Here is a 25,682-nt window from a genome sequence, read left to right on the forward strand (position 1 = left end):
ATGACTATACTACCCAAAGCAATCTATAGATGCAATGCATTTCTATCAAATTATCAATGGCATTTTTCACAGAATTAAAACCAAAAGACCCCAAATAGCCAAAGTAACATAAGAAAGAAAAATGGAATGGGAGAAATCAGGCTACCTGACTTTATACTACAAAAACTATGGTAAACAAAACAGTACCATATTGGAACAAAAACAGAAATGTATATCCATGGTACAGGATTGAAAGTCCAGAAATAAACCCATGCACCTGCTATCACCTACTCTAAGACAAATAAGGCAAGGACATACAATGGAGAAAAGATAATTTCTTCAGTATGTGGTGCTGGGAAAAGTGGACAGCTACAAGTAAAAGGATGAAATTAGAATACTTTCTAACATCATACACAAAAATAATTCAAAATGGCTTAAAAACCCCAATGTAATTCCAGACATTATAAAACTCTTAGAGGAAATACAGGCAGAACATTCTTTGACATAAACTGCAGTAAGATTTTTTCTGATATACCTTCTACAGTAAGGAAAATAAAAATAAAAACAAACGAATGAGACCTAATTAAACATAAAAAGATTTGCACAGCAAAGGAAACCACTGACAAAAAGGCAAACCATAGAATGGGGGAATAAAACATTTGCAAATGATGTGATCTACAAGGGGTTACTCTCCAAAGTGTATAACCAGCTCATGCAGCTCAATATTGAAAAAAAAACAAAACAAAAAAATGACAATCAGAATATGGGCAGAAGGTCCAAATAGACATTTCTCTACAGAATGTATACAGATGGCCAAAAAACACATGAAAAGATGCTCAATATCAATAATTATTAGAGAAATGTAAATCAAAACTACAATGAGGTATCACCTCACAGCAGTAAAGATGAGTGAGTGAAGTCGCTCGGTCGTGTCCGACTCTTTGCGACCCCATGGACTGTAGCCTACCAGATTCCTCCATCCATGGGATTTTCCAGGCAAGAATATTGGAGTGGGTTGCCATTTCCTTCTCCAGGAGATCTTCCCGACCCAGGGATTGAAGCCGGGTCTCCCACATTGTAGACAGACGCTTTACCATCTGAGCCACCAGGGAAGAAGCAGTAAGGATGGCCATCATCAAAAAGTCTATAAACAATAAATGCTTGAGAGGGTGTGGAGAAAAGGGAACCCTCCTACACTGTCAGTGGGAATATAAATTGTAAACAGTCTCTATCAAGAACAGCACGGAGTTTCCTTAAAAATCTTGAGCTACCATATAACACAGCATTCCATACCTGGGCGTATATCCAGAGAAATTCACATTTGGGAAAGGTACACGTGCCCCAATGTTAACTGCAGCACTGTTTACAATAGTGATGACATGGAAGAAACACAAACGTACATTAAAAGATGAATGGACAAACATGTGGTACATACACCTAATGCATTATTACTCAGTCATTAAAGGAGGAAATAATGCCATTTGAAGCTACATTGATGGACCTAGAAATCACCATACTAAGTGAAGTGAGTCAAACAGAGGAAGACAAATATCATATGATATCTCTTATATGTGGAGTCTAAACATGGTATAAATGAACTGACAAAAAAAGAAACAGACTCATAGACTTAGAAAACAAACATATAGTTACAAAGGGGAAGTTACGGGTAAGGATAAATTAGAAGGTTGTGAATAACATATACACACTACTATATATACAACAGATAATCAACAGGGACCTAATGTATGGCACAGAGAACTCTGCTTAATATTCTGTAATACGCTATATGGGGAAAGAATCTGAAACAGCATTAACGTACATATATGTCTAGTCAAGGCTATGGTTTTTCCAGTGGTCATGTATGGATGTGAGACTTGGACTGTGAAGAAGGCTGAGCACTGAAGAATTGATGCTTTTGAACTGTGGTGTTGGAGAAGACTCTTGAGAGTCCCCTGGACTGCAAGGAGATCCAACCAGTCCATTCTGAAGGAGATCAGCCCTGGAATTTCTTTGGAAGGAATGATGCTAAAGCTGAAACTGTAGTACTTTGGCCACCTCATGCGAAGAGTTGACTCATTGGAAAAGACTCTGATGCTGGGAGGGATTGGGGGCCGGAAGAGAAGGGGACGACAGAGGATGAGATGGCTGGATGGCATCACTGACTCGATGGACATGAGTCTGAGTGAATTCTGGGAGTTGGTGATGGACAGGGAGGCCTGGCATGCTGCAATTCATGGGGTCGCAAAGAGTCAGACACGACTGAGCGACTGAAGTGAACTGAACTGAACCATTTCACACTGATCAGAAACAAATGCAAGAGTGGCTGTACAGAAAAGGGAACCCTCTTGTATTACTGGTGGGAATGTGAACTGGTGCAGCAACTGTGAAAAAAAAGTATGGAGGGTCGTCAAAAAACTAAAAATAGAGCTACCATATGATCCAGCAATCCCACCCCAGGGCATATATCCAGAAAAAAAAATTAATTAAAAAAGATACATGTAACCAATGGAAATTTGCTGTATGACTCAGGCAACTCAAACTGGAGCTCTGTAACAACCTAAAGGGGTAGGGAAAGGTGGGAGGTGGGAGGGAGGTTCATGAGTGAGGGGACATATGTATACTCATGGGTAATTCATGTTGATGTATGGCAGAAATCAAACCAATATTGTAAAGCAATTAGCCTCAATTAAAAATAAATTTTAAAAATACATGTACCCCAATGTTCACAGCAGGACTATTTACAAAGTCAAGATACGGAGACAACTTAAATGCCCATCAACAGAGCAATGGATAAAGAAGATGTAGTACATATATACAATGGAATATTACTCAGCCACAAAAAAGAATGAAATAATGCCATTTGGAGCAACATGGATGGGCCTAGAGATTATCACACTAAGTGAAGTAAGTCAGAGAGAAAGACAAATACCATACAATATTACTTATGATGGAATCTAAAATACAAAACTAATGAACCCATATACAACAGGGACAGACTCACAAACATAGAGAACACACTTTTGTTTGCCAGTGGGGAGGTAAATGGGGGAGGAATGGATAGGGAGTTTGCGATTAGCAGATACAAAGAATTTTATATACAATGAATAGACAAGGTCCTACTCTACAGCACAGAGAACCATATTCAATATCCCCAGATAAGCCATAGTGGAAAAGAATACAAAAAAGCATGTATACATATATATGTATAACTGGATCACTTTGCTGTACAGCAGACATCAACACAACATTGTAAATCAACTCTACTTCAATAAAACAAGCAAACAAAACCCAAATTCTTTGTGCTTCTCCAAAGGCAGCATAAGCATATCCAAACATTAATACTATTTGGAGATGCATTTTCAGATATGTACAGAGTTCTACAATATAAAAGTTTTGGTGAGCAGAGACTTAGCGCCATGCTGACATTTGTTATTAAAGAATGAAAGGATCTTCAAATCAGTAATTACATTACAGTTGTCCTTCAATTTACAAGGGGAATGGGCCTCAGGACCCTGGCCTTGTACCAGAATTGGAGGATGCTCTAGTCCCACAGTCAGCCCTCTGTCTGTGGGTGTGGAACCTGTAGAGACTTGGGCTGACTGTGCGAGTGAAACCTGCACTTAAACTTAGCTGGACTCAATTTATGCTGTGTCATTTTGAAAATGTTAAAAAAAAAATTCAGTATTAAACAATACAAACAATTCTCTCATTCTCTGGCACTACTGACCCATTTACCTCTGTTCAGGGTGGAGCTTTCAATTCTTTTGCCAATTTGTCTCTGACCTCAGAGAATATCTTAGCTGTTCAGGGGACAGGAGTGCCTGGGACAGGATTACAGCAGAACTGAAACCACAGCTTGTCACATGATGAGGGGGTGTGTGTGTGTGTGTGTGTGTGTGTTGCATTGAGAACCCAGTACTCAAGTGAAAAGCAAGTCAGTCAGTGAAGCTGAGCAGGTGAATGCAGCCCGCTCCTGTTCAGATTCTTACCTGCAGATTCTGGAGCCCATGGACATCTATTTCAGCTCTTGGTTTTGCTCTCCTAATGCAAAGTGTCTTCTCTTTAGTTTGAATAACGTTTGCTAATGTTCATCCAAGTCTCCAACTTGATGAGAATAGTTTCAATAAGGTCTGAGAAAAGCAGGCTTGCAAGGATCTTTTGTCCACTGGGTAGAATTAAACTGTGATTCAGTGGGGTTCGGGCAAATGTTGCCGGCACTCTCTTCTGTGAACCCTCCAGAACCTGAAAATAGCACCCTCCCTACCTACTATGAGCCACTTCTCTGGGCCCATAGCCCCCAGCCTCCTATTCCTTCCCTTCCTCACTCCGTCTAGGACCCTCAGCAGAAGTGGATTGTGGGTGAGGCAGGGGCGGGGTGCTCTGCTGTACTCAGATGTTCTCAGGAACAGAGGAGGAGGGGTTTGAATTTGTCAGCTTCTCCCAGCTGAAGCCTGTGTGGCCCCACGTGTAGCTTGGCCTGGGTCTTATTGGGCTTATAAGTAGTTTCACCTGTTTTATTTTTAAATTTGATTGTATTAAAGTAAGCGATCTAACTTCTCAACAACACTGCATTGCTCTTTGTAGGAGCATGTGGTGGAGAAGGCAATGGCACCCCAATCCAGTACTTTTGCCTGGAAAATCCCATGGACAGAGGAGCCTGGTAGACTGCAGTCCATGGGGTTGCTAGAGTCAGACACGACTGAGCGACTTCACTTTGACTTTTCACTTTCATGCATTGGAGAAGGAAATGGCAACCCACTCCAGTGTTCTTGCCTGGAGAATCCCAGGGACGGGGAAGCCTGGTGGGCTGCCGTCTATGGGGTCGCACAGAGTCGGACACGACTGAAGCGACTTAGCAGCAGCAGTAGCAGCAGCAGGAGCATGTGGTAGAGCAGAGTTCTAGAACTGCATCATTCATCACTGAAACTTTCCACCTGATCATAGCAACTGCCCATTCCCCCCTCCCCCAGCCCCTGGGAATACCACTCTGGGCTTTGCTTCCCTGACTTTGACTATGTAAATACCTCACATAAATGGAATTGCAAAGTCACCTCCCTGTGCAGGTTCTACTGGCTATGGGACTGTATACACAGCTTACAGCAACTAAACCATCTTTTCATTCATTGAGGGCTGTCCTCAAACTTCACTGAGCTCAGACCTCCCGAGGCTGCTGGAAATGGTGGATTCTCCGGTTTCCTCCTCAGAGACTCAGGACTGCCTCCAAGGTGATGCTGATACCAATATTTAGGAACCTCACTTGGACAAAACCATGCTTAACAAGACTCAGGAAAACCCCATGCAAAGGAACCATCCTGATATTAACTTGCCCACAGAAATGACCTGCTTGCTTCTTGATCACTAACTCAACCCAAGAGGCAAAAGTAGATTCCTCCTCAGGACAGGCTACCAGACAGAGGGGTCTGTCTGGAGGGAGGGACAGAAATGATCCCTGAACCCAGTTCTGGATGCTACTGGCCTGTGGGTTTGTCTCCTGTAACTCACGTCATGTCATAGAGATGTACCTGAGCGACCACCCCATCCACCTTCTCCAAACACTCGATGGGTCCCAGTGTGAGTCATCTCCCAGGTCAGCTAAACAGACGTTTCCAGCCTTCCTGGCTCCTCTCTCCATCAGTGCAGAGAACGTCACTGTCCAATACGGGAAAACTCTGCAGTGTCAGCCCCTCAAGGAGAGTCTCCTCAGGACTCTCCCCTGAACAGAAGCACATGGCCCCGGCTCGAACTGATCACTCAGCAGCAATACCTTCAGCAGATGGCCTGCACAAGGACCCAGATGCTCAGGGAGGAGGGAAGCTTGGAGGAGGAGCCAGGAGAGAGGATCCGGTTGTCAAGGGAGCCAAGGGCCAGGGGATAGAGAGCATCTTTCTTGCTTTCCCACCACCCAGTCACTGTCCCCCAGCTGCTTCCTGCACCAGCCGCAGTCCACGGGTCTCTGAGAGACTGTGGCTGTCTTTTGCCCTCAAGGCTTCTGCTCCTTGGCTGTGATCTCACTTTCTCGGGACTTTTTCGTCTGCTCATTGCTCTGTCCTTGAAAAGTGAACAGGTCTGGAAGGTGGGCAGTGCTATCATTCCTTCATTTCTATGTTGTTAAGTCTTGAAACTTCAGCACTTTGACCAGGTTTCTGTGCTCAATTTGGATATGCTGTGATAACTGATTTACAATGAGAAATACATATTTGATCTTTGTCTGGATTCTGGCACAGGACTTCTCAAATCATTTGTTGTCCAGTCACTAAGTCTTGTGCGACTCTTTGTGACCCCATGAACTGCAGCATGCCAGGCTTCCCTGTTCTTCATTATCTTCCAGGGCTTGCTAAAACTCATGTCCACTGGGTCGGTGATTCCATCCAAACATCTTATCCTCTGTTGCTCTCTTCTCTTCCTGCCCTCAATCTTTCCCAGCACCAAGGTCTTTTCCCATGAGTTGGCTCTTTGCATCAGGTGGTGAAGTATTGGAGCTTCAGCTTCAGCATCAGTCCTTCCAATGAATACCCAGGACTGATTTCCTTTAGGATTGACTGGTGGGATCTCCTCGCAGTCTGAGGGACTCTCAAAAGAGTCTTCTCCAGCACCACAGTTCAAAGGCATCAGTTCTTTGGTTCTCAGCCTTCTTTATGGTCCAACTCTCACATCCATACATGACTACTGGAAAAAAACATAGCTTAGACTATACAGACCTTTTTTGGCAAAGTAATGTCTCTGCTTTTTAATACACTGTCTAGGTTTGTCATAGCTTTTCTCCCAAGGAGAAAGTGTCTTTTAATTTCATGGCTGCAGTCACCATCCACAGTAATTCTGGAGCTCGATAAAATAAAATAAAATCTGCCACTGTTTCCATTTTCCCCCATCTATTTGCCATGAAGTGATGGGACTGGATGCCATGATCTTCGTTTCTTGAATGTTGAGTTTTAAGCCAACTTTTTCACTCTCCTCTTTCACTTTCATCAAGAGGCTTTTGAGTTCCTCTTCACTTTCTGCCATTAGGGTTGTTTCATCTGCATATCTGAGGTTGCTGATATTTCTCCCAGCAATCTTGATTCCAGCTTGTGATTCATCCAGCCCAGCATTTCACATGATGTACTCTGCATATAAGTTAAATAAGCAGGGTGGCAATATACAGCCTTGATGTACTCCTTTCTCAATTTGGAACGTCTTTTGTTCCATGTCTGGCTCTAATTGTTGCTTCTTGACTTGCATACAGATTTCTCAGGAGGCAGGTAAGGTGGTTTGATATTCCCATCTCTTGAAGAATTTTCCACAGTTTGTTGTGATCCACACAGTCAAAGGCTTTAGAGTAGTCAATGAAGCCCATGTTTTTCTGGAACTCTCTTGCTTTTTCTACGATCCGGCAGATGTTGGCAATTTGATCTCTGGTCCCTCTGCCTTTTCTAAACCCAGCTTGTACGTTTGGAAGTTCTCAGTTCACATACTGTTGAAGCCTAACTTGAAGGATTTTGAGCATTATCTTGCTAGCATGTGAAATGAGTACAACTGTATGGTAGTTTAAACATTTGTTGGCATTGCACTTCTTTGAGATTAGGATGAAGTCTTGGAATGAGAAATACATATTTGATCTTTGTTTGGATTCTGGCACAGGGCTTCTCAAATACTTAGAATTTTCTAAATAATTAGCATGACAAATGTGTCTTTTGTTATGTTAATGAAGTGACTTTTGGTTGCACTTAATTTGGGGGCTGACTGCCAGGGAAACCAACGCCTTGATTAAAGGGTCAGATTTTTAGTCTCACCCTCTGCTCTCCAGAGAGGAGAGAAGGAATGGGGGTTGAATCAATCACCAATGGCCAATAACAATCAGTCACGCCTACATAAAGAAACCTCCATAACCACCACCCCTGCCCCCAACATGGGGCCCAGATAGCCTCTGAGTTGTTGTGCACATGGAGATTTGGGGAGAGTGGTGCATTTGGGGCATGGATGCCTTGGGTCCTTCCCCTAGACCTTGCCCTCTGCAAGGTCTCTTCCATTAGTTGTTACTGACATATATCCTTTTATAAGAAACTAGTGATGCAGTAAGTAAAATGTTTCTCTGGGTTTTGTGAGTTGTCCTAGCAAATTGTTTGAATGCAAAGAGTAGGTTGTGGGACATTATTACAAAACTACAGTAATCAAAACAATATGGGATTGGCACAAAAAACATGTGGATCAATGGAACTGAATAAAGAGCCCAGAAATAAATACACACACGTATGGTCAATTAACAAAGGAGACAGCAAAATACAATGGGGAAGGAAAGTCTCTTCAACAGTGGTGTTGGGAAAGCTGGACAACCACACACATGTCAATGAAATTAGAACACACCCTCATACCATGCACAAAAATATACTCAAAATGGCTTAAAGTCTTAAATATAAGACACGACACCATCAAACTCTTAGAAGGGAACACAGATCAAACATTCTCTGACATAAATCGTACTAATGTTTTCTTAGGTCAGTCTCCCAAGGCAATAGAAATAAAAGCCAAAAATCATCAAATGGGGCCTAATCAAACTTATACACTTTTGCACAGCAAAGGAAACCATAAACCAAATGAAAAGGCAACTTATGGATTGGGAAAAAATATTTGCAGATATGTAAGCCCAACAAGGGATTAATTTCCAGAATATATAAATGGTTCATACAACTCAATAAAGAAAAACAAACAACCCATTTAAAAAATGAGCCAAAGACCTAAATAGACATTTCTCCAAAGAAGACACACAGATGGCCAATAAACACATGAAAAGATGCTCAATATTGCTAATTATTTGATGAATGCACATCAAAACTACAATGAGATACCACCACACACTCATCAGAATGGCTAGCAGAAACAAAGTCACAAACAATAAATGCTGGCAGAAGAGGGAACTCTCCTATACACGTGGTAGGAGTCTAAATTGGTATCACTATGGAAAACAACATGGAGGTTCCTCAAAAACCTAAAAATACAGTTGTCCTATGATGCAGTGATCCTACCCCTTGGGCATATGTCCAGACAAAACTCTAGTTTGCAAAGATACATGCAGCCACAATGTTCGTAACAGCACTATTTACAATACCCAAGATATGGAAACAACTTAAATGTCTATCAACAGATGAATGGATAAAGAAGATGTGTTGTTTTACACAGTGGAATATTTACTCAGACATAACAAAGAATGAAATAATGCCATCAGTAGTAACATGGAAGGACCTAGAGATTATCATACTAAGTGAAGTAAGCCAAAGTCGAAGACAAGTGCTGTATGATAATACCTATGGTGGAATCTAGAATATGTCACAAATGAATTTATCTATGAAACAGAAACAGACCTCAGGGCACAGAGAACAGACTTGCGGTTGCCAAGGGGCAGGGATATGGAGGCGGTAAGGACTGGGAGTTTGCGATTAGTAGATGCAAACTATTGTATACAGGGTGGATAAGTAACTAGGTCCTACTGTACAGCAGGGGAATTATGCTCAATATCCTTTGATAATGCACAATAGAAAAAAATATGAAAATGAATATATATATATATGTGTATGTATAACTGAATCTCTCTGTCCTTCAGCAAAATCAACACATTATAAATCAACTATATTTTAATAAAATTAAAATAAAAACAAATTCTTCGTGTTTCTCCAAGGACAGCATAATCATAGCCACACATTACTACTATCTGGAGATGCATTTTCATAACATAAAGAGTTCTGCAATTTAAATTGCAGAACTCAGTTAGTAGAAACTAATTGCTTAGTCCAAAGTGACACTACATTATTTTTTAGTATTTCAGAGAATGAAAGAATCAGCAAGCCAGTAAATACAATTGTTCCTCCATATCCAAGGGGAACTGGCTCCAGGAACCGCCCCCTCCATGGGTACCAAAATCCCAGAAAGCTCGTATCTTATGGTCAGCCCTGTGTGGGTGTCAGTGCGGAACTTGTAGATATGTAGGGCTGACTGTGGAAGTAAAACCTGAACTTAAACTAGCGGGACTAAACTCATGCTTTGTGATCTTGAAAATGACAATGAATTGAAAATTTGTTACCATTTGTTAAATTTGTTAACACGTTTAAAAACTGAAGGAGTGGGTCACTGGAACCTCCAGTCTGTAGCCAGTAGTCACAACCTGGACTTGTCTGAAGTTGGCAGGAAGGGGACACAGAGCAGGCAAGAGTCTCATAGGACTGAGACTCTGGTGGGATCTGAGGCTATTTCTGGGTAGATAGCGACAGAATTGAATTGAACTGGAAGACACCCAGCTGGTGTCAGAGAATTTTGTTCTGGTGTGGAAAACCTCCCCTACACACTGGAATTGGTGATCAGAATTTCAGTTACACACGGTGGCCACTAGCTCACAGAGTCTAGTGCAAACAGGGGGAAGATGAGGCAGATGTGTTTTGGCACAGTTTGCGGAGCAGACTGGTGCCTGGGGGAGATTAGAAATTACAGCCTTTCCTGGTCCAGGCAGACACAGCCCCACTGCAGAGTGCACCGTGGGGATCAGTGTCCTTTACACCTTCAATTAGTGCTCTGTGGCACAATGCCCTGGGGCACCCTCTGTGTTACCTTTAGCCCCTGAATCTTTGCCCGACCTCTGTCTTGGCAGTGGGTGGTCTGGAGCCACAAAGAGCCATCCATCCGCCCTGGTGCAGGGTGTTGTGGCCAAGGACAGACCCGGCACTGCTAGGACTTAAATCCCTCCCCATCTTCCCTTTTATCTCTAATCTTCCAAGTTGCACAGTAACAATAACCTATAAATTCTCCAGCTGATTTCAACATACAACTCTCCTTTGCCATGCCCTGACATAACTACAGAGCAGACATATTCACCCCTAGGGCACATTAGAATCACTTTTGAAGTTTGAAAAAGAATACCAATCCCCAAGTCCCATCCAAGGCCAATGAAATCAGAATTTCTGGGATAAGGCCCCGGCATTGGTATTTTCAGTTTCCCAGATGTCTTAGCCTGCTGCTGTAACAGAACACTATGGACTGGGTGGCCTAGAGACAACACTAATTTACTTCTTAAACTCTGGAGGTTGGGAAGTCCAATATCAAGGTGCCAACAGATTGAATGTGCGATGGGGGCACACTTCCTGGTCCCCACATGGTGGAAGGGACAGGGGAACTCCCTGGGGTCTCTTTTATAAGGGCATTAACCCTAGTCATTAAGCTGCACCCTCACGACCTAATTGCCTCTCAAAGCCCTTCCCCCCAGATACCATCACATCTGGGACTAGGGTTTCAACATATGAATTTGGGGGGGACACACCAAGATTCTGTCTCTAGCATCAGGTGATGCTATTGTGCAACCAAGGGACTTCCTTGGTGGTCCAATGGCTAAGACTTCATTCTCCCAATGCAGGGGGCCCAGGTTCAACCCCTGGTTGGGGAACTAGATCGCATAGGCTGCCACTAAAGACCCCACATGCCTTAATGAAGATGGAAGATTCTGAGTTTCACAACTAAGACCCAGCACAGCCAAATAAACAAATAAAATGTAAATATCTAATGAGCAGCCAAAGCTGAGAATGCTGTTCAAGGGTTAGCCTCCCTTGGCCCCACATTTAGCCAGACTGAACTGTCATCTAGCCCCTTGCTATTATGGTTCTGAAAATCTTTCCTCCTAAACAAAAACAAATATTCTAGTCCATTAGGAGAGAAGTGAGGCTGCCTTTAGGAACATACCACATGGGTTTCCCCGGGTGGGTAGACATTCAATGGAGACATTCGTTTTGGAAGAGGCACTAGGGGAGGCCTCTCTCTGATATATGGTTCTTTGTGGATTTTTCTCTGTAGTATCAGGGACAGGAAAATGGCCAACAAAATCAAGCCCAGCACTGCCATTAACACTATGAACCACAACTCGCTGTAGAACTCCGTGCTTTTGCTTCCTGATCCTTTCTTTTCTCCAGGGGTTGTCAGCACCAGGCCTGCAAAACCCAAGGACAGAAAAGGGAAACGTTATTTCAAAAGGCAAATTTGTGACTTCTTGCTCTGTTGTTTGATAATAAACTAGACAGGAATTTATAGTGTTTGGGCGCACTTGTGCTCAGGCTGGGGAAATGGTACAGTGGGTCGGCGGGGTGTAAGGAGACCCTGACAACCCTCAGGAGACCCTGCTGACACTTCTCAGGTTGGAAATGGCAGCTGCCTTGGCACATTCCCTGGAAATACAGTTGGAGGCAGGATGAGGAGATTTTCAAGAGGGTTATCAAAGTAACCTTCTGTGGGGCTGCAAAGAATTGGACACAACTGAGCACATCGCATGCATGCAAAGTAACCCTGGGGAAAGCCTAAGTCACAGCTGTGTGCCCTGGGAGCAAAGTCCTTTCTGGGCTCATGTAAGGGGCTGGAACCAAGACAAATATTGCTACAGACACCTCATCACACAACACACATAGCTGTGTGAATGCAGAGTTCCCTCACTTCCTGTAACTGCCCTGTTCCCGTGAAGTTCTGTGCAAACCTGATATTGAGACAGCAGATCCCATTTTTTGTTGGGTTGTTAATAGCCTGCACTCAATAACATATAGTTTCTTTACTTCTTGTGCTCTGGCCCCTCGGTTAAACAGCAAGAGCTCTGCAAGTCATCATTCAAATGCCCTTGGAGAACTGGAATGGGCCAGGCAGGTAGGAAAGGCTTCCAGATCCACTACAGGGCAGGGTAAGGTGGTGGAATCCTGCCATCAGCCTGCTGACCTGAGCAGGAGAGTCTAGAGATCGTCTCAATTCTAGCCCCTTGCTAGGGCCAACTTAGAGGCCTCAGGATCTGTGGCAGCTGCCATTAGACTGGCATAAAGCAGAGAGCCAAGGAGCTGCTTTTCTAAAGCCAAGGCTCATGGCACAAACTGGAAAATTCTTCAAGGGATGGAAATACCAAACCACCTTGCCTGCCTCCTGAGAAACCTGTATGTAGGTCAAGAAGCAACAGTTAGAACTGGACTTGGAACAATGCTCTGGTTCAAAATTGGGAACGGAGCATGTCAAGGCTGTATATTGTCACTCTGCTTATTTAACTTATATGCAGAGTACATCATGTGAAATGCTGGGCTGGATGAAGCTAAAGCTGGAATCAAGACCGCCAGAAGAATATCAATAACCTCAAATATGCAGATGACGCCACCCTAATGGCAGAAAGTGAAGAGATACTAAAGAGCCTCTTGATGAAAGTGAAAGAAGAGAATGAAAAAGCTGGCTTAAAACTCAACATTCAAGAAACAAAGATCATGCCACCCAGTCCCATCTCTTCATGGCAAGTAGATGGGGGAAAAATAGAAACAGTGACAGACTTTATTTTCTTGGGCTTCAAAATTACTGCAGATGGTGACTGAAGCCATGAAATTAAAAGACACTTTCTCCTTGGAAGAAAATCAATGACAAACCTAGACAGCGTATTAAAAAGCAGAGATATCACTTTGCTGACAAACGTCTGTACAGTCCAAGCTATGGTTTTTCCAGTAGTCATGTACAGATGTGAGAGTTAGACCACAGAGAAAGCTGAGTGCCAAAGAATTGATGCTTTTGAACTGTGGTGTTGGAGAAGACTCTTGAGAGTCCCTTGGCCTGCAAGGAGATCAAACCAGTCCATCCTAAAGGAGATCAACCCTGGATATTCACTGGAAGGACTGATGCCGAAGCTGATGTCCAATACTTTGGCCACCTCATATGAACAGCCAACTCATTGCAAAAGACCCTGATGCTGGGAAAGATTGAAGGCAGGAGGAGAAGGGGATGACAGAGGATGAGATGGCTGTATGGCATCACCGACTCGCTGGACATGAGTTTGGGTAAGCTCTAGGAGTTGGTGATGGACAGGGAAGCCTGGTGTGCTGCAGTCCATGTGGTCACAAAGAATCAGACATGACTGTGTGACTGAATAACAACAAAAGGTCAAGAGGAAGAAGGACAGACAGACACAGCTGCAAATGCCCGTTCTGTGGACGGCCTTCTGCCTTCTCAGCACCTGAAGGACTGCTTGGACCTGCTTGGCCCTCACACCCACATTCTCAGGGGAAGTGGATCAAAGGGGAAGTGTTCAGTGCTGGGGTGAGGATGTTTCAAGGAGGCAGAGAGGGTGACTTAAAATTTGAATGCCATGAGGGATATACTTTGCTAACCCTAGCTCTTTCTGATAGCTCTGTCCTAAAAAAAGTCACTCTGCCTCTCTGGGCCTCATCTCTAAAATGAAGTGTTGGTGTCAAAATTCTGATCAAGCTCCAGCAGATTGGAATTCCTCTAATTAGGAACCAATGTGTGTTGTTTGATTAAAAAAACAACACAACAGTTTTTGCCTAGGCACTGAAGAGTTTCACCTTCTCCATGTGGAGTACAGGACTGTAACTCCAGAAGTGGATCTGATGGTCCCAGTGGACCCCTTGCTGAAGAGGACTCAGGGGGATGTAGGGCAGCCTGTCCAGGGGAAGCCTCAAAAGGGAAATAGCTCTCCCACCAGTTGGATGGAAATGAGGTCTATGTGAATTTCCTGCTTGAAGGTGCCTTCATGCAAGGGAACAGAAACATTTTTAAAGTTATATCATACAAATTAAATGTGACTATGGACATTAGTTGGACAATACCTCTTGGAATCTTCCATAACTTCACATGGTTTTTGGTTTTCCTCCTTTCAGCAATGGGACCCCAATTTGTATTCATGAACCGAGAGGAGATTTCTCCTTTGTTATGAAGAGCTTGAAAATCCTGACCAGATTGTGTCTCTTCATCCCTGTTTCTCTTTGCAAAGTACCCTTTCATTTTAAGGGACTCCACTCATCAAGTGCAAAATTCATGGTCAGAGTAAGGAATTCCTGGGGGTAAGTCAATTCCTTTTGACTCCAAAGAAAAACGCAACCCAGAGCTGGAGTCAGAGTACATCCCATCCTGTTAATTGTCTCTAGGGAAGGCATACTTCCCACTGGCCAGGGAGACTAGACTGGTAAAATCACATGTGGTTTCACTCATCACATGGTCCTGCTCCCTGTGTCAGTATCACTGGGCAGAACCTATTTAAAAGAGCAGATTCCTAGGCCCATATGATTCAAAATCTCCACCAGGGCCCTGGAAAGGATATAATAAATAAAATCAGCAAGATGATTCTTATCTACACTTAAATTTGAGAACCACTGCTAAAGATAAATCATGGGACCAGGACTCTACAAAAAAACCATGTTTAACTTCTCAGTAATGAGCTTGCACAGAAAGTGAAGAAGAACTAAAGAGCCTCTTGATGAAAGTGAAAGAGGAGAGTGAAAAGAGTTAGCTTAAAGCTCAACATTCAGAAAACTAAGATCATGGCATCCAGTCCCATCGCTTCATGGCAAATAGATGGGGAAACAGTGGAAACAGTGTTTCCCCATCTATTTGGAAACAATGGCTGACTTTATTTTTTGGGCTCCAAAATCACTGCAGATGGTGACTGCAGCCATGAAATTAAAAGACACTTACTCCTTGGAAGGAAAGTTATGACCAACCTAGACAGTATGTTAAAAAGCAGAGACATCACTTCGTCAACAAAGGTCCGTCTATTCAAGGCTATGGTTTTTCCAGTGGTCATGTATGGATGTTAAGAGTTGGACTATAAAGAAAGCTTAGCACCAAAGAATTGATGCTTTTGAACTGTGGTGTTGGAGAAGACTCTTGAGAGTCCCTTGGACTGCAAGGAGATCCAACCAGTTAATCCTAAAGGAGATCAGTCCTGGGTGTTCATTGGAAGGACTGGTTTTGAAGCTGAAAGTCTAATCCTTTGGCCACCTGATGCAAATAACTGACTCATTTGAAAAGACCCTGATGCTGGGAAAGATTGAAGGCAGGAGGAGAAGGGGATGACAGAGGATGAGATGGTTGGATGGCATCACCGATTCAATGGACACGAGTTTGGGTAAACTCCGGGAGTTGGTGATGGACAGGGAGGCCTGGCGTGCTGTGGTTCATGGGGTCACAAAGAGTTGGACACGACTGAGCGACTGAACTGAATGATCTTGCAGGGGGCATTCTTGGATAAGTCCCCATGTCCCTCAGGTCTTAATCTTTCCACTTGTGGAAACATTGGGGTTCCTAAAAGAAGACCGGATGAGGTCTTCTCTGTCCCACAGCTGCTATTATGTAAGATGAAATACACTATGTGTTAGGTGTTACAAGAGATTTTACATGGCATCCAGACATGTAATGTCTGGGAACAGAATAATACTTCAGTATTTTTATAGATTGAAGTTATCTTTAATAACAGTATGTATGTACACCTGTGTTTCAGAATTTTTGGATTTTTTTTTTAAGCAAACTAAATAAGCATCCAAAGTAGATAGAACATTACTTACTGGAATTTAAAATAGGGTAGTAGTCTCAATTCTACTTTAATGGAAAAGGTTTGGCATTTCTCTAACTTGTCCTTTGAAATTGTAAATTATTTTATCTTAGATGCAAAGATTATGTGGAAAACTCAATTTAAAAGCTGCTCCATAAAAACTGCAATTTCACCACTTTAACTAAATTACTTGGTATTAACAGTCAATCATAATCTTTTATAGAGGATACAAGACAGAAATTTCCCAAATTCATCATTTTAGTCTCTGAATCTGGAATATTATTATGATCAACACAAATTGGTATTAGAGTATTTTCTCTTTCCTCTGACTTCCTCTATAAATTCACTTTTTTTTGGTAAACAAATTCATAGGACTTTTTATTGACAGAATTTTTGATTAGGAGAGAAGTTTTGTCATATATCTCTGCATCTACAATTCAATGATTTGGCATTTTAAGAGCATACCCTAACCCCTTGCCTAATGTAAGTTTCATGAGGATTTAAAAACAAATTCTTACAACACTTAACACAATTTCTTCCATATAGTTTATGCTAAGATGCGTATATATTTATATATATACATACACACACATATATATATGCATAAACAAACAAGTACATACAAATAAACATGCATGTTTCTTTAGGAAAATGAGTAAATGCTACACTAAATATAATTTGAGTTAAATATTTACCAAATCCAGTGGAGGTATCATATTGGATCAAAGGCGTCTTAGCACTTCCTTCTTCTGTAATGCAGATGACCTGGAAAAAGAAAGCTAAACAAGAGGTAGATGACTTAGTTATTCAACATCAACAAATAGTGGGCACAGTTTCAGAAAAGCAATGTATTAGAACATGAACTAGTCTAAAAACAGGATTCCACAACAAGTTTTGAGGTTTATCTACTACGTAAACTTTAATTTCAAAGTTAAAAACTATCAAGAAAACCAGCTATTATTAGTGTAGTAATAGCATATATATAAGTAACAGAATTAAAGAAGTTCAGAGGTTATCTAGCAAAGGAAAAGAATTCTCAGAGGAGTAAAGGATAATATTGGGTTGGCCCAGAAGTTCATTTGGCTTTTTCCATTAGCTGTTATGGAAAAACCGAAACAAACTTTTGGGCCAACCCAATACATACAGTGTATCTTGTTCTGCATATGATCCGAACCTGTTTCTTTAAAACACACAGGTGTTCCTTCACTAGGGGACCCAGAGTTTCTTACTAAGCAGGAGAGCTCAAAAGGGATCCTGGAAATCCAATGGCCTAAATACTTCTTACAGTACTCAGGACCCCATGGGAAGTGAGCCTTTAAGGTCACACATATGGTTAAAAGCCCGGCCAGGGGTAGAACCTGAATCTCCCAACCGTGGGCCATCTCCGCATCACAACAAGCTGCCCAGGTGACCAAGAACTGTGACCACAAAAATGTGTAGCTGGATTGTTGTAAAAATGTTATTGATTAGTTTCAAGTGCTATAAATGCAATACTGGAGCTCATTGTTTACCTGCACCTTTTAGTCAAAATAAGTAGTACCTATTTTCAAGGAAACTAAAAACAAAACAAAACAAAAAACCCACCACTAATTAATTCATTGTATAAACCCAGATTGTTCAAAATGACCTCTCATCTATTGGTTCTATGGCCATGTTGATCCTCAGAAAATACTATCTTGTAAAGCATTTTCTCATTTCAATTTAAAAACATGGCAAACAGAAGCAGCACATGTAATTAAATAGGGTGAAGGAATTCAGTGTTAGAGGGAAGAGGGTTGTCATTTCAAGAACAGATACGGAGGTTGGTTAAGAAAAGCCCTTATTCAGGGTCCTTAATATCTGGAGATGGTCATGGCCTAACTGTGCTGGGGGTGCCTCAAGAAAAACTCCAAAGTCCCTAAAAGTGTATTATTTCAGGCATTGCTCATGGCATCAGTGATTCAAGAAGGTGTGAGTTTGAGCAAATTCTGGAAGATAGTGAAGGCCAGGGAAGCCTGGCGTGCTGCAGTCCATGGTGTCCAGAGCTGGACATGACTTAGCAATTGAACAACCACGTGGCTAGTGAGTGCTATTTCTCTGGCACACACAACCTGCCCTCCTGTCTTGTTCCTGGGGACTCTCAGGTCAGCGGAAGCAGTGCTCCGAGGACTGCATCACAAACGCAGTGCACCAGGCAGGTCAACACAGAGCAGTCATTTTTCCGTAAGTGGTCACTTAACCCAGGAACATCTGCGGGTCACCTTTTCAGATCGAGCGTCTTGGAAAGCTGGGAAACCCAGCTCCTTATGCACTGAGAAATGGGGGCAGGAGACTCACTTTTGTCCGCGGTCCTCGGGATATAGAGGGTGGTGTCGAGGCCACTGTAGAGGCGCTGTCCTCCATCGGTCAGGACGAACTCCTTCAGCCGCCCGTTCAGCAGGAAGGAGTTGCTCCAGTTCACACACACCACGGACAGGTTGCTGTCCACTGAGAACGGGGCGCGGTACTGCGGCACTGTGCGAGAGGGATGTCAGTTCTGAAAACAGCTGGCAGAAGGTGCTAAGTTCTAACAACAGCTGAGAGTAGGTTCTAAGTTCTAAAAATAGTGTGGTGTGTGTGTGTGTGCGTGCTTTTCATTTTCAAATATGAGCACACATTTTAAACTTTGCCCTTGCTAGAACCCTTCCTATTTACCTTATTGCTTAAAGGAAAAACCTGGCATTGGGGGGTGAAAAGAAAATCACTGGAACATGTGTGAAATGCTTTCTCAGCAATGTTGCACCTGCTTTCCAGAACAAAACAAAACAAAACAAGATCAATGAAGAATGGTGTTTTATGCAATACAACTATTAACATACAATGGTTCTGCTCATCAGCATAGCCCCAGAGCTCACATTTTGTTACATTTTCCTTCTTTTAACAGGTAAAGTATCCTTAACATTATTAACTCCAGCGGATAGCTATTTTTCATATCAAATCAATATTTATTGCTACAAAGCCCCAAGGACTAGATGAAGTTAATATATATATTTTTTCTCCCAACCAAACTGCTTAGATGGTGAATTATGTTCTTTTGGCACCCATTTATTTTTAAAGCTTTTTTCTTGAACCGTTAGTTTGTTTTCTAAGATAGTTAAAAAGCCTTGCAAGTAGCAATTCGAGAATAATAATTCATTGCCCTGACTAATCAATCAATAACACAGTACATTAGTATATAATCAAGCGCAGGTCTCGTAAGTATTATATCAGATAGAGAAGTGACTTTGTGTGCATTTAGCAGGAATGCTCCCTTTTCATTTTTCAGCTCCTTACTAAAATAAAGGAAGAACAAGCCTTAACGGAGGCTCAGCTTCTAAATGAATCATTTCGGTAGCAACAAATGAAGGGATACCATATCATCTTGTCAACTCAGAAGAGATTTATTTCATGAGATCTCATTTGCTCCAAAATAATCAATACATTTGTAACAACACTAAGATCCAGCTATATATGAAATTGGCTTTTAGGAAAAAAGTGAGTGGAAGAAATAAATTGGGTATCCTTTTTTCTTTTAAAATCAAATCCATGTGTTGCTAATGTGGGGAAATACAACAAAATAAGGAATCATTATGCTATTGTGATCATAGATTAAACTAGGAAGACAAATTTGGTTCTCATCTTTCAAAATAAGATGAGAGGAAAATGCTTGCATAAACAGAGGAAAATGTTTCTGCAAATACTGAAACAAGAAGTATCAAGTCATTTTTCAAAACTGTTGAAAAATGTATTCATTTTTCATTTGAAAATGAAACGAAAGGCTCATCTGGCCTAATTGAGGCCAAATTGAGCCTAATGTCACAATGAAACATACTATTGTGTTTGTTGTGGTTTCACTCTTTCATTTAATTTCTGTAGATTTCTACTTCTCCCCTACATTGTAACAGTATAGATAAAGAGAAGGCTTGTAAATAGTATGAAAATAGAAAGATAGGGACTTTATTTGCCTTGTAGGATGTGGAGATCTTCCTGAAGAAAAAAAGAGTGATCAAACTATCAAAATAATCAGGAATAATGGATTTGGAGATTGAGAAAATGATAACTACTATGTCAATAATGTAGTACAATGCTCGTACAATAGAGTACTTGATGTACTTTTTTCAGTTACCCCTTAAAACAATCTTGTAAGAATTAGCTCCTAATTTTTCAGAGGAAGGGACTAAGTTTCAGAGAGATTAAATAACTTGCAAAGGTCAACAGCTGATAGGGGACCAAGGATCTGCACCCAGGCTTGCTTAACTCCAAAGGCTATGTTATTTTGTTGTAATCAATGTGCATTTATTTAAAGGAGCATGATTTACTAATTCACTTTATGGGGGCACTCCAGTTCTGATTTGGTTCATCCTGATTGTTAAATATTCAGGAATTTTGTGAGTTGGTTATTGAACCCAGTCACTATTAAAAATTAAATCATGTAAAACTAAATATATTAAAACAAAGGTAGTAAATATTAAAACTTTGCATTTTAATATTGTGTTCTTCAGGCTGTTCACATCTACTGTCTCTGGAGGGTGGAAATATCATATAACAGTACACGACCTCTTCCCAACTCTGTGTTCAGTGCTGCCACATTGGCAACTTAAAATCAGTCAAGTGGGAGTATTTACACTGGGGAAATTGGCAAGTCCCTCAAGTCATGACATTTTTTTCTCAAGAAGGCCAGTTGTTAAACATTTGTACCTCACCTCTGCTCTCGCACTGAAGGTGTAATTTAGGAAGAGAGGGGAGAATATGCTGCTAATGCTTCTCCAGAGCTTTACTGAGTGTACACGTGATTTAGTTCAGTTCAGTCGCTCAGTCGTGTCCACTCTTTGCAACCCCATGAACCGCAGCACGCCAGGCCTCCCTGTCCATCACCAACTCCCGGAGTTCACCCAAACCAATGTCCATCGAGTCGATGATGCCATCCAGCCATCTCATCCTCTGCCGTCCCCTTCTCCTCCTGCCCTCACTCTTTCCCAGCATCAGGGTCTTTTCAAATGAGTCAGCTCTTTGCATCAGGTGGCCAAAGTATTGGAGTTTCAGCTTCAACATCAGTCCGTCCAATGAATACCCAGGACTGATATCATTTAGGATGTACTGGTTGGATCTCCTTGCAGTCCAAGGGACTCTCAAGAGTCTTCTCCAACACCGCAGTTCAAAAGCATCAATTCTTTGGCGCTCAGCTTTCTTCACAGTCCAACTCTCACATCCATACATGACCACTGGAAAAACCATAGCCTTGAATAGACGGACCTTTGTTGGCAAAGTAATGTCTCTGCTTTTAATTTTTTTTTCTTCCATTATTTTTATTTTATCAGGCCTAGAGCAGAATCAGATGTCTCTGCTTTTTAATATGCTGTCTATGTTGGTCGTAACTTTCCTTCCAAGGAGTAAGCGTCTTTTAATTTAATGGCTACAATCACCATCTGCACTGATTTTGGAGCCCAGAAAAATAAAGTCAGCCACTGTTTCTACTGTTTCCCCATCTATTTGCCATGAAGTGATGGGACCAGATGCCATGATCTTAGTTTTCTGAATGTTGAGCTTTAAGCCAGCTTTTTTACTCTCCTCTTTTATTTTCATCAAGAGGCTCTTTTGTTCTTCTTCACTTTCTGCCATAAGGGTAGTGTCATCTGCATATCTGAGGTTATTGATATTTCTCCTGGCACTCTTGATCCCAGCTTGTGCTTCCTCCAGCCCAGAGTTTCTCATGATATACTCTGCATATAAGTTAAATAAGCAGGGTGACAATATACAGCCTTAATGTACTCCTTTTCCTATTTGGAACCAGTCTGTTGTTCCATGTCCAGTTCTAACTGTTGCTTCCTGACCTGCATACAGTTTTCTCAAGAGGCAGGTCAGGTGGTCTGGTATTCCCATCTCTTTCAGAATTTTCCACAGTTTATTGTGATCCACACAGTCAAAGGCTTTGGCATAGTCAATAAAGCAGAAATAGATGTTTTTCTGGAACTCTCTTGCTTTTTCGATGATCCAGCAGATATTGGCAATTTGATCTCTGGTTCCTCTGCCTTTTCTAAAACCATGTACATGTGATTACATTTATATAAAACTGCAAATGCTATCTTCAAAGCATCTTGTGGTTTGTATTCTCTGATCCACATTTTCTCTCTGCTAGTTTGTATAATGAGTTAAAAGGAATATAAATAGTATTTAAGCCCCATATGACAGCCAGTTATTTGTCGTGTTTTTCCATGTCTGTGGATCCAGTAAGCAGATTAAGAAAACCCTTTCTCCTTCAGTGCTAATGCAACCTTTAGCCACTTCTCCAATGTCAAGGAAGTTCTGATGCCTTCACTCACTCAATAAACAACACATTCTGGGTATCTAAAACACTCTGCCCAGTGCTAGAGATAAAATGCAGAGAATGAGGCTAAAGGAGGCACAGATTTAAGGGAGAAGATATAAGCTCTGTCAGGGAGTCTTCCAAACTCAAGCTGATTACAAAAAGCTCAAAGAGAGGTGTGGAAGCTGGGTATGGGGTTCTGGGTTTCAAGCCGAGGGCTCGGGGAGAAGGTGACCATTTGGGAGTCAGCCTTTGCAGTGGAAGCCTTCGAAGAGATGAACTCACCCGAAGAGGGAAGAGGTGAGGCAGGAGAAGAAGGAAAAAAGAGCGAAGGGGGAGGAAGGGGAAAGTGTGGGCAGAGAAAGTTAGGGGTTGAAGCTTAAGGAACTTGACTGGTAGACGATCAACCAACAAAGTTGACTAAAATGGAACAGGGACTCCCCTTGTGATCCAGAGGTTAAGAAGGTACGTGCGTGCTCAGTGATTCCAGTTGTGTCCGACTCTTTGTGACCCTATGGCCTGTAGACCACCAGGCTCCTCTCAGGCCAGAATACTCGAGTGTCATTATTGCCATTTCCTCCTCCAGGGGATCTTCCTGACCCAGGGAATCCAACCCATTTTCCTGTGTCTCCTGCATTGGCAGGCGGATTCTTTACCACTGAATCTGCCTTGCAATATAGGGGATATGGGTTCAATTCCTGGTCAGGGAACTAAGATCCCACATGCTGCAGAGAAACTAAACCTGCACAGAGCCCATGCACCACAACAAGAGAGCCTGTGCCCGGCAACGGGAGATCCCGCCTGACGCAGTGAAGATCTTGACTGCCACAACTAGGACCTGATACAGCCAAATAAAGAAATAAAATTAAATAATAATATTAAATAATTAATAAAAAATAAAATAAATAAATTAAATAAATAATTAAATAAATAAAAATTTAAAAATAAAAGAAATAAAATTGAACATCCAAAGAGGCAGGAGGAAAACTGGGAGCGACCTGCCATGCAAAGTATGGAGTGCCACTTTTTAACCAAGGATTGAGGGTTCGATCTCACTGAATGTTCCCAAGAAGTCCATGTGATTACTGGTGAAAAATGCCCAATGGATTATCGGTGTGGAGGTCAAGGGCAAATATAGGAAGAGATTTTTCATGCAGGGACGATGTGGAAATCAGTTGGGAGGAAGCTAAATAAAATGTGGGAAGAAAGAAAATGGGAAAGCACTTGAAGACCATTCTTTAGAAGAGTTGTGCCCTGGGGCGAGGAGCCTGGCCAGGAATCAAAAGGGAAATGGAGTCTGTTTGCTTTGAAATTAGAAGGGTAGAAGCAACAGTGATGTACTAAAGATTAGGGATAGAAAAACAGTGATCAGTAGTGATGGAAGTGGTGGTCAAAACACAAGAGGAGGGTCTATTTCAGATGGAGGGACCATCCCTTCCTGCCGTGTCCCTGATGGGGATCATGGAGATGTAGGGCATGTGGCTGTCTGGGGCAGGAAGGAAGCCAATTACTAATCGATGACTTTTCTTTTCCTGGTGAATTATGAGGAAGGAGTTCTGCAGGTGGGTGATGTGGGTGAGGATGGTGAGGGCATGTGGGAATGGGGTGAGGAGCAGTGAAGGGTTGGAGAAGGGTGGAGAAGGTCTGAAATCTATTACAGACAGTAGGGGGCTAGTTGATAAGGTTAATACAGCAGTGCCGAGGTTGCTGCTGAGCAGAGTGATCCTGAACTTAGAGAAACACTTCCACTTTCTAAATGTGGAAGATGGAAGGACTGAAGCGCTAGCTTTAGCTCCTCACAGAGCCCCAGGAGCCTCAGTTCAGATTCTAACGGACGTGAACAGCATCCTGGAACTGTAATGCACAGTCCGTAGCCCTGCCTCAGCTTTCTCATCTGTAAATCTGGTTAATAACAGGACTTAACTTCATAGGTCTGTGATAAGGATTATTTGTCAAACGCTTGAACGGTGCCAGCAATAAGCAAGCTCTTTAAAAATGACCTTTTGCTAACATCCTGCTATACTGTTGCTCAGGCACATTAAGGTCTTTGTATGAGGCACTGAATTTTCATGAATGTGTATCTCTCATTTTTAAAAATGTCAGTGTCAAATGAGATTATAATCTGTTAATGTTTCTGGAAAGCAAATTTGCATTAAGTGTTCAAAAACTTAAAATACCTGATGTAGTAAGTTCCATTTGCTGAAGATAAATTCCATTTAAGAAGATAATCAGACATTCACACAAAGATTTGTACGTTTCTCACCACATTTATAAAAGGAAAATATTAGAAACAACTGGAATGGCTCAACTAATTCACACGATGGAATATTATACAGCCATTAACCTTGGTGGCTAAGAGTTTTTAATGTCATGGAAAATGCAAATAAAATAATATCAAGTATAAAAATCAGATATTAAATTTTCATTAGAGTATGATCTCAACCATGTAATAAAAGCTGCATAAGAAGGGATTAAAGGAATAAATTATGCCAACATAATTGGTTGCCTCTGGGTGGAGTGGGATAATAAGCAGGACTGTCTTCATGGGTGTGTAACTCGTGTAGCTGCCCAGGGCCCCTCATGTAGAATTATAGACTTAGTCTGATACTCTGCTGTAATTGTCTTGAAGTTCTTAATGATTTCTGAACAAGGGACCCTGTATTTTTATTTTCCAGTGGACCCCACAAACTACATAGCTAGTTCTTAATACTTTTTGTATTTGCCAGTTTTAAAAAGTAGACATATAAACCTTATCAATTCTGAAAAGGTGTTATTTTATAGAAATATAAGGACACAATGAATTAGTTAATTGCCCTTTGCTGCACTCAGGAGCCCTTGTGTTCTTCCTGGAAGGGCCAGATTTCAGTGCTTACTGGCAATGTGAGCAATTATGTCATTTGTAAGGGAAAGGAGTGACAAACTTTTCCAGAAAGTTATCTCAAAGTAAATATATAAGGCTTCCCTGGTGGCTCCGCGGTAAAGAATCCACCTGCCAATGCAGGAGACATGGGTTCGATCTCTGATCCAGGGAGATCCCACATGCCGTGGAACAACTAAGCCTGCACCACGGCTACTGAGCCTGTGCTCTGAGCCCTC

General features: G+C 41.9%; 1 protein-coding gene across 1 annotated transcript in view; it reads right to left on the reverse strand.

The window, feature by feature from the left end:
- The window catches only part of USH2A (usherin), a 1,013,951-nt gene that overhangs the window by 14,220 nt on the left and 974,049 nt on the right, over positions 1–25,682 (reverse strand). Inside the window, exons 71-73 of the mRNA XM_055581875.1 lie at positions 18,602–18,778; positions 16,981–17,064; positions 11,674–11,918 (exon numbers count right to left, since the gene is read on the reverse strand). Of these exons, the coding sequence (XP_055437850.1) occupies positions 11,674–11,918; positions 16,981–17,064; positions 18,602–18,778 (506 nt within the window). The remainder of the gene's footprint in view (positions 1–11,673; positions 11,919–16,980; positions 17,065–18,601; positions 18,779–25,682) is intronic.

The sequence above is a fragment of the Bubalus kerabau genome, chromosome 5 (genome assembly GCF_029407905.1).
Source record: "Bubalus kerabau isolate K-KA32 ecotype Philippines breed swamp buffalo chromosome 5, PCC_UOA_SB_1v2, whole genome shotgun sequence".
In the NCBI taxonomy this organism is placed as follows: domain Eukaryota; kingdom Metazoa; phylum Chordata; class Mammalia; order Artiodactyla; family Bovidae; genus Bubalus; species Bubalus kerabau.